This window comes from Bos indicus x Bos taurus, chromosome 8, assembly GCF_003369695.1.
Source record: "Bos indicus x Bos taurus breed Angus x Brahman F1 hybrid chromosome 8, Bos_hybrid_MaternalHap_v2.0, whole genome shotgun sequence".
NCBI lineage: Eukaryota > Metazoa > Chordata > Mammalia > Artiodactyla > Bovidae > Bos > Bos indicus x Bos taurus.
Window position 1 is genome coordinate 21,727,976 of NC_040083.1, and position 9,581 is coordinate 21,737,556.

At 42.5% G+C, this 9,581-nt stretch overlaps 1 protein-coding gene and 1 pseudogene across 2 annotated transcripts; both read left to right on the plus strand.

The window, feature by feature from the left end:
- The first annotated feature begins 6,268 nt into the window (after window positions 1-6,268).
- On the plus strand, window positions 6,269-7,701 carry LOC113896959 (elongation factor 1-gamma-like). The gene has a single exon (XM_027549117.1). It carries the CDS (start codon window positions 6,302-6,304, stop codon window positions 6,809-6,811), a length of 510 nt encoding a protein of 169 aa, XP_027404918.1. The 5' UTR covers window positions 6,269-6,301; the 3' UTR covers window positions 6,812-7,701.
- Window positions 6,590-7,701, plus strand: LOC113896958 (annotated as a pseudogene). The gene has a single exon (XR_003512196.1). The product of XR_003512196.1 is annotated as an elongation factor 1-gamma pseudogene (transcript).
- Window positions 7,702-9,581: the final 1,880 nt, after the last annotated feature.

Here is a 9,581-nt window from a genome sequence, read left to right on the forward strand (position 1 = left end):
GAACTCCTACAAGGCATCAGGTGAGGTTCTAAGGGCCAGGAGTAAGGGCCAGGAGATGAATAAGATAGAGTGCTGTCCTCAAGGATTTGCAAGGTAACAAGACAGAATTTATTTTTATGGTAAACTCATTCAAAGCTTTTCCTTGAAAAGACTCTCCTTGGAGAGTCTTGGGAGAGCAAAGACTCTCCCAAGTATAATTCCAAAGAGTATAATAAGTGCATAGAGTGTTAGTGAAGGAAAAAGGGTACTAATCCAAGAAGGGGAAGGGTGATGAGGGTATGAGTGAATAGGTAGGTTCCCTAGGTAAGGTTTGAAAACTACTATATTAGGGCAAGTTTTCAGGCAGTAACACAGGAGGAGGGGCTGCTGCTTTTTCATGGAGTGAATTGTGTAAGCAAATACTTGGGATGATTGTAGTAGATCTCCCAGCTGCTCTGAGGATGGGTTGTTAAGAGCTCCAAGTTGCATTCTTCTGAGAATTGTTCTCAACCTATGGGAAAGAACTTGCCTGGAAATGCCTAAGTTACTCCCCTTTCCAAAAGTGGCACAATACCAATAATACACTGATATGGCCAGTCCCCTTACCTCAGGGTAGGAAAGCTTTATGGTATAATTCATGCTCCAAAAGCTCCCCATAGGATCAGGTGAACCCACATCTTGGCCTGTCCTGTTGTGCCTCCCTTGTTCCATTTCAGGTTTCTCCTGAAGGCAGTTCCTCAGTAAATACTGGCACAAGAATCTGCATCTCAGGCTGTTTCCAGGGAACCAAACCCAAGACAGTGGTATACAGCATAGGAATGCTTGGAGAACTTCAAAGGGTTGCATTGATGGAGCATAAAAGTGTAAGTTCTGACTGGTAAGACTGGGAGGAGCCAGTTTATAGACTGGGCAACAAGGTTCTTTGGGCAATAATTCCCAAAAGTATCAAAATTCACAGAAGCATTCATTGAACTTCAATACATACCAAGTACTGATGTGAGTAGAGGGAGGGAAATCATTCAAATACCACCTTGGATGGCAAGGAAAGTATCTTCCCTGTTTACAATAAATAATAATTCACATCCCATCTCTCACCAGTCACCAAAAATAAACTCCTAGATCCAAGCCACAGAGGTCAGGGGCTGTGTGATCATTTGTAGAGACCTATTCTTGGTGATATGGAAGGGAGAGATGGACTGACAAAGTGAAGAGCTGGGGTAACCCTCTAAGCAATGCAAAATTGTAAGGGATTAGACACTGGGTTGAGGATGGCAACCAAAGGAATGAGATTCAAAATGGGCCAATCATGGGCTTCCATTTTCCTTCTGTGTCTTCTCTAGATTCTTCTTGCCTTGACTTTGGGAGCTCCTGCTAGAGCAAACTACTAGGGCCACATTTCCAAACTATCTGGGGGACTTTAATAGTTCAACACATTCTTTCCTTCTAAGAGCCTCTGCTTTGCCTTCTACTCCGCCAGTGATTGCTCCTGACCAGGATATCTTTCTCATCTCTTCCAGTGCAATCTGAGAATCAGGTCAACACTCCAAGCTTCTCCCCTTATCCAGTCACTCAAATAAGCACACATACCTTTAAAGCATGCTCTAAGGGTTTTTTCCTTCCTGTCAGAACAGTAAAAAACAGGGCAGGCAGATGCACTAGATTATTATTTTGACATTTTGATTGTGTGTCTTCCCCAGCATCCATTTCCTCTGACTATAGCAACCATCCTCAGTTTCTTTTTAACAGTGCTCAATGCCTTCCCTCTCAATTCATTTATCCTGAAAGGGTCCATTACTATTTCCACCAAACAAGGGGGCTCTATTCTGAAAACACGAAGGGATGGAGACTCTGTAGCTACCGTGCCCCACAAACAGAAAGAATGAACTTCCAGAAAATATACAGGAACACTGCAGATGAAGGAAAACTGGTTGGTCCCTGAATTCAGCCATGTCTGAAGCCACATCGACCCTCAGTTTTTCAGCATTGTGAAATATTAAATTCTCTTTTTCCCTTTAAGCCTCTTCGAAACAATTTTCTTAGCCCTTTCAACAGAGAGTCCTAACTGATCTAAGATGTCTTCCATTTTTCAGATAGTATATATGACTATATATAAAGCTAATCTTCCTTTGGCTTCACTTACTGAAGGACCTTTAAATGTCTTCCTCTTCCTTCATTCATTTATACACAGTATCCCAAACATGTGTTCCAAGTAAAATTAGATTGGGTTGTTGCACCATACAAAATGTAAAAGGAAGGAGATGCTCCATGGTCACATAAATGTGGAAATTACTTCCTTCTGCAAAGTTAGATGAGTTCTTTACTGAAGGACTTCTGAGAGTCTTTAGCCTATGACTTACGTGCTAAATCTGCAAGTGTATGCATGTGTGCTAAGTCACTTTGCTGTGCTGTGCTGTCGCTTAATCATGGCCAACCCTTTACGACCCCATGGACTGCAGCCCACCAGGCTTCTCTGATGGAGATTCTCCAGGCAAGAATACTGGAATGGGTTGCCATGCCTTCCCCCAGGGAATCTTCCCAACCCAGGGATCGAGCCCATGTGTCTTATGTCTCCTGAACTGGCAGGCAGGTTCTTTACCACTAGCGCCACCTGGGAAGCCCCAAATCCCCAAGTGAGGGTCTGTCTCATTCCCCTCATATGAGTGACTGGAGAAATGCTGTTTTCATGGAGCAACTGTGGGGCAAGATTACATGAAATACATTTCAGAAAATGGGTACCCAGTTGAAATTCCAAGCTTTTTTCTATTCCAAACTGCTTAGCATTAAGGGGTCCTTTACCTACCATCTGGGCTTTTGATCATTCCATCTGGTGTGCTCCCAAAGGGCTCTACCCAAAAATAAGGTTGGAGGACTGGGTAAAAGGGAATTATAAGCAAAGGAGAGGGATAAATCAGGGTGCTCCATGCCACCCCAATTTGGAAGAAATTTTCATTACCCTTGGGCAGACTGTAGGTCTCCAATGTAATATGGTCATTTTTATCGTCACTGCTTCATGCAGTGTACATTTGTTGAACTTAAGAATGTATCCATGAAAACTTCTAAAACACACACACAAACAAAAAACAGAACCCAAATCCTCTGCCCAGAATACAAAAACTACTAGTTAATTACCTTGAATACATCTGAGCAGAACAGATTTTAGAAAGGCACTTATAAGGTTTTGGCTGTACTTTCTAAAATGTTTTTGATGGGCTTTTCATGTTTTAAAAGTCTGACAGCTGCTCCTGAAAATGAAATACTGTTTGTCAGCAAGCTACAGTTAACTCATTTCAATAAATAGGTAATTTGTTCCCTTAGAAAACAATTGAAAGCATTCAATGACATTTGAGCGGAAAGAAAAACTGAGTAATTTTTAGATGGGGGAGGAACAAATTTTTCATGCCATTTCACCCCAAGCTCTCTGAAAGTAAGAGAGGGATTGGACACGTGATGGCGGACTATTCTGGTATCTCCAGTGAAAAGGATCAAAATGTAAATGATTTTCTTTTACAGCCTGACTTAGTGAAAAGAGGCCACAATATGAAAACCTGACTCCTCTGTGTGGCCTTTTGCGTTCACTTTAAAGAGACACGGCATCTAAAGCATTTCTCTGAACCTTACTCTTCCGTGCTTTAAGAGACATTCTAACTATGGATAACGTGGAAATCATACATTTTCTTCCAAGAGCTTCTCAGTCAAGATAATGCCTCCTCTAACACTCCTCTGATGCAGCCAGCAGTTTACTGGACCAGATCAGAGATTTTTCTAGTTTTCTCCAGCCTTTGGTACTCCCAGTTGCGTGTGTATCCACTCCACAGTTAGACACACACACACACACACACACAATCTACATCTGGTCAGGAAAACAGAAACCACGGAGACATTTCAAAACACAAAGGACTTGGGAGTTCCCTGGCTGTCCAGTGGTTGGGACTCTGAACTCTCACAATGTTAGCCCAGGTTCAATCCCTGATGGGAAAACTAAGATCCCACAAGCCACACAGTGTGGCCAAATAATATACATACACACACACACACACACAAAGGGCTTAATATAGGAAATTGGTACAACAGGTGTTGGATGACTAAAATAGAAAGAAGGGAGCTGTGAGGTAGACTAGGCAAGAAGCAGTTACTACCCTAAGACTGAAAGAAGAAAAGGCAGAGAGGAGTTTACAAGGACCTATGAGCATGAACCAGGAGCCTTAGGAATTGGTGCTCAGCCCTCAAAGGACAGGGCACATAATTGGCCATGGCTGGTACCCCAAGAGTGTATGAAGACACTGTTCTTAGGGTGCTAAAAGTAATTAGAGGTTGGAACCAACTTTCGCTGCTAGGGCCTCCTACTATGTTGTCATTGTTTTTGTTTAGTTGCTAAATTACGTCTTTTACGACACCATGAACCATAACCCACCAGGCTCCTCTGTCCATGGGATTTCCCAGGCAAGTATACTGGAGTGGGTTGCCATTTCCTTCTCCAAGGGAATCTCCCTGGATCAGAGATTGAGCCTATCTCCTGCATGGGCAGGTGGATTTTTTTTACCACTGAGCCGCCAGGGAAGCCCACTTCACACTGTAGAAATAGGTAAAACAGGAGAGAAGTCCTCTCCCTCCTCCTTACGCTTTCCAGTCTCTCTCTAGTGCCCCTATTGGCAGATCCTAAAAGACAACAGGGACTTCCCTGGTGACTCAGTGGTAAAGAATATGCCTGGCCAATGCAGGAGATGCAGATTTGATCCTTAGCTTGGGAAGATCCCTTGGAGAAGGAAATGGCAACCCACTACAGTATTCTTGCCTGGAAAATTCCATATGGACAAAGGAGCCTGGCAGGCTACAGTCCACAGGGTCAGAAAAGAGTTTGACACAACTTAACAACTAAATAAAAAGAGAACAACCTTGGCAAAGAAGTTTTAGGAGAGTTGACTTGGAGCTGAGGGAAAATAGGTAAATGACAAATTCTCCTAAGGGAAAGATGACTGACTTTGGGCAAGTTGCATAAACTCACTGGCATTAATTTCCTCTTCTGGGATAGTTACATCTACCTTGGATGGTAGTGTCATGTATACAAATAGATAATCTAAATAAAGGGCTTAGTATAATGTCTGTACCATAATAGATTCCCAATAAATAAAAATTGACTTCCTCCTTTTCCTCCCTATTCCTCATCTTTCCTAGTGGAATAAAAGGCTTTCTACCTTGTGACTGGACTCTTGGGCATCAGTAAACACCTGTAAGCTCACTGGCAGGGCAATATTTCCTCTAAGTTGGAGAGGTTTTATCAGCCTAGCAAGATTCTCAAGAGTTTCAAGGAAAAGACACGCAAATTGCTTCCAATTCATTGCTTACAATGAATTCATTGTAAGAATACATGGGAAATAGAAAGGGAGGTCTTAGAAGAGCAGCTTCCTGCTCAGGAATGTGTGGCAAACTTCATAAGACACCAGGAAAATCTGCCTAACTTTGCTAGGGACAAGAATTTTTGCCTGTGTGACCTGACTGTTTCTTCACTTAACATCTGTGTTTCCCCCAAATTGTGAATTTAAATGAGGTCTTTTGCCCCTCTAGGTATGAAGTGTTGCTACTGAGCAGAGTTCACAGCAAGTCTTCTCAAAGAGTATTGACCTCTGAAACTCAGCCTACATGCGACTGATTCCAGATCATATAGCTTCCCCTATATAATCATTGAGATAAGGTAGCAAGGTTCAGCTTGATCTCTGAAAGGCCCTCTCCTAATTCATCCACCACAATGCAAAAAACTAAGTATTTTCCCCACAAACTAGACCTTACTGGCTCTTTCTGTCCTAACATAAAGAAATAGTTTCTACTCTGTTCTTATAACTATCCTGTTCCAGAACTATTTCTAATTGAGCAAAGTTTCATGAAGCACCATGAGAAGCAGTGTATAAGAGTCCACCAAGATAAGTGGATATCTAGGAAATAAAATAATTTGTCTTTCAACCACATCATGACATGGATCTCAGAATCGGGGAACAAAGCAAAAGAGAAGGAAATAATGCCTAGATCGCTAAACTGAAGGATTAAACGACTGTGGTATTAACAGAAATGGAGAAAACAGTGATTGGGTTTGCTTGTGATGAATGAGTTGTAGAAAACTTGAAGAGGGTACTTGTGGAGTGTCCAAATACACTTTTAAGCATGATATAGAGAAGCTTTGAAAAATCAGAGAGTGAATCCTGTCTTATTTTGTTTTATTTTTAGTGCAATGATTTCTAAGCTTTCTGGTATCGTATGTCACTTTGAACATCTAATTACAGCCAAATATACTCAGTAAAAAAGCAAAGAAAGCTTTCTCTGCGGAATCACCATGGCGGCTGGGACCCTGTACACATATCCTGAAAACTGGAGGGCCTTCAAGGCCCTCATTGCCGCTCAGTACAGCGGGGCTCAGGTCCGCGTGCTCTCCGCACCACCCCACTTCCATTTTGGCCAAACCAACCGCACCCCCGAATTTCTCCGCAAATTTCCTGCTGGCAAGGTTCCAGCCTTTGAGGGTGACGATGGATTCTGTGTGTTCGACAGCAATGCCATTGCCTACTATGTGAGCAACGAGGAGCTGCGGGGAAGTACTCCCGAGGCAGCAGCGCAGGTGGTGCAGTGGGTGAGCTTTGCTGATAGCGACATAGTGCCACCGGCCAGCACCTGGGTGTTCCCTACCTTGGGCATCATGCACCACAACAAGCAGGCCACAGAGAATGCAAAGGAGGAGATGAGGCGAATTCTGGGGCTGCTGGATGCTCACTTGAAGACGAGAACTTTTCTGGTGGGCGAACGCGTGACGCTGGCTGACATCACAGTTGTCTGCACCCTGCTGTAGCTTTACAAACAGGTTCTGGAGCCTTCTTTTCGCCAGGCCTTCCCTAATACCAACCACTGGTTCCTCACCTGCATTAACCAGCCCCAGTTCCGGGCTGTCTTGGGAGAGGTGAAACTCTGTGAGAAAATGGCCCAGTTTGATGCTAAAAAGTTTGCAGAGAGCCAGCCTAAAAAGGACACCCCACGGAAGGAGAAAGGTTCTCGAGAAGAGAAGCCGAAGCCCCAGGTGGAGCGGAAGGAGGGCAAAGAGGAGAAGAAGGCGGCTGCCCCCTCTCCTGAGGAGGAGCTGGATGAATGTGAGCAGGCGCTGGCTGCCGAGCCGAAGGCCAAGGATCCTTTTGCCCATCTGCCCAAGAGTACCTTTGTGTTGGATGAATTTAAGCGCAAGTACTCCAACGAGGATACGCTCTCCGTGGCGCTGCCGTACTTTTGGGATCACTTTGATAAGGATGGCTGGTCCCTGTGGTACTCTGAGTATCGCTTCCCTGAAGAGCTCACCCAGACCTTCATGAGTTGCAACCTCATCACTGGAATGTTCCAGCGATTGGACAAACTGAGGAAGAATGCCTTTGCCAGTGTCATTCTCTTTGGAACCAACAATAGCAGCTCCATTTCTGGGGTCTGGGTCTTTCGAGGCCAGGAGCTTGCTTTTCTGCTGAGTCCAGATTGGCAGGTGGACTAGGAGTCATACACATGGCGGAAACTGGATCCCGGCAGCGAGGAGACCCAGACGCTGGTTCGAGAATACTTTTGCTGGGAAGGGGCCTTCCAGCATGTGGGCAAAGCCTTCAATCAGGGCAAGATCTTCAAATGAACACCTCTTGCCATCGCCCAGCCGCCTGCACCTGCCCTTCGGGGAGAATGGGGGTCATTAAAGGAAACTGAACATTGGAAAAAAAAAAAAAAAAAGGCAAAGAAAATGTCCAGATGTATATATAGCTAAATAGTATGTAAACTTTTAGAAGATCTTCAGAACTTGCAGATTAAGTTCCACCATCTCACCCATGTAATGAAAAATTATACAAAATATAAAAATCGAAAGCCCTGAATCTGTACTGTGTTAGAACTTAACATCTTTTGTAAATCACCTTCTTCACCCCCAAACAAGCTAAAATTCAATCTGTGCCAAATAGCTTCTTTCCTGGCAAAGCTTTTGATAGATAATGAGAAACAAAGCAGGGCAATTCAATGATAAGAGCTTCTAAATATTGCCAGCAAGAAAATAACCCAAGGTGTTCATTTTCTCAATTACTGCAAAGTTCCTTTACTTGTCGGATGGCCGAGTGCTCCTGACCAAACCTTGGGGCTAACTGTGCACATCCTGGCTTATCTGGTGCTCCCTAAGCCCAGAGCCAGCAGCTAGCAATATATTTCACAGATTGATGTACAATCATAAATTTACAGGCTTGATGGTCCAATGAGGCTCCCTGCTATGTGAGATAATGAATAGGAAATTGTCAGAATAATTAGCCAAGTCAGACTTTGCAAATCTACCTGTGTATTGAAAGTAAAGAAACAAATAAAAATGCCCATCCTTTGACAGAATTAGAGATTGAAAGGTGAGATGTGAAAAAAAAATGACATGGTCAAAATACTGCTTTTTGCCATTTTTGCTGAATTTAACTTCCTACCTATACAGAATCCAGTGTGTACCTCTCTCAGATCCTCCTACAAAGCACCAGGATTTATTCCTATTATTCCAGCCACTGGAAGTACTGCTATTTCTACAGTCAACCCTCTCGAGAAATTGCCCTTAGCTGGAGTCAGCTGTTTTGGCCAAGGTCAGACTCTTACTAGGAAGGAAGTAGGGAAGTTCATACTAAATAAGTGGTCAGTTCCAGATTATAAAGGTCTAGGCTCTCTTACCAGAATAAGACACAAATCAGAAGGGTCAACCCATCTTCAAAGCTCCCTAAGGGGTTGACTGAAGTCTTGGTTGAGATTACACTGTAGACCGACTTCTCTTTCTGCCCATTCCTAGCTATTTCCCTAAGAACGCTCCCTACCAGAAGTTGGTACCAATTGCTATCTGAGTATGTTTTTCAGAAAATCTAACTTGCAGCATTGTCAAATCATATATCAGTGTCAAGATTATAACAAAGAAATGCCCTTAACAAGGAATAATCTATTCAATTCAATTTAAGAAATATTTTTGTATGCCTACTATGGACAAGGCAAGTCTACACCAAAAGTAAGTTTTTTCTTGAGATGTTCCCTTGAGAGTTTTTTTTTTATTGTTTTTTTAATTTGTTGATTTGGTTAGGTGTAGTGAATATATACATAGACACTAACTTCTAAGGTGACCCTTCTGAGTAAATTTACCTACTTCTGGATTTTCACAGTCTAAACTAAAAAAAAAAAAATCTTAAAAAATACACCAAAAGAGAAACTACTGATGATGAAAGTCAAGGCTATTTCTGTTACGTTTGAAGTACATAATTATGTGTACAGCTTAACATTAAATTCAAATAGGTCAGGGAAGGGCATAAAAGGACTTTGTAGATATATATATAAAGGTGATATTTGATATAAATATCATAATATATTATCAATGCAATAAAAGACACCACAATATCTATTAACTAGAAAGACCAAGAGAGGTGAATGGATTATATGAATTACATGTGTTAAAGGATATAACAAGTGTTACATAGGTATAGTTCTAAATGCTGTGGGTGAGTCCCACTTTGTGCAAATCTGATACTTGAAACCTAGACTAACATAAAAGATGGAGAGTGATTTTAAAATAAATGCGAGACTGATGGGATCAA

Excerpts from the sequence above, each read along its gene's own strand:
- LOC113896959 (XM_027549117.1), top strand. The coding sequence starts at position 6,302 with ATGGCGGCTGGGACCCTGTACACATATCCTGAAAACTGGAGGGCCTTC.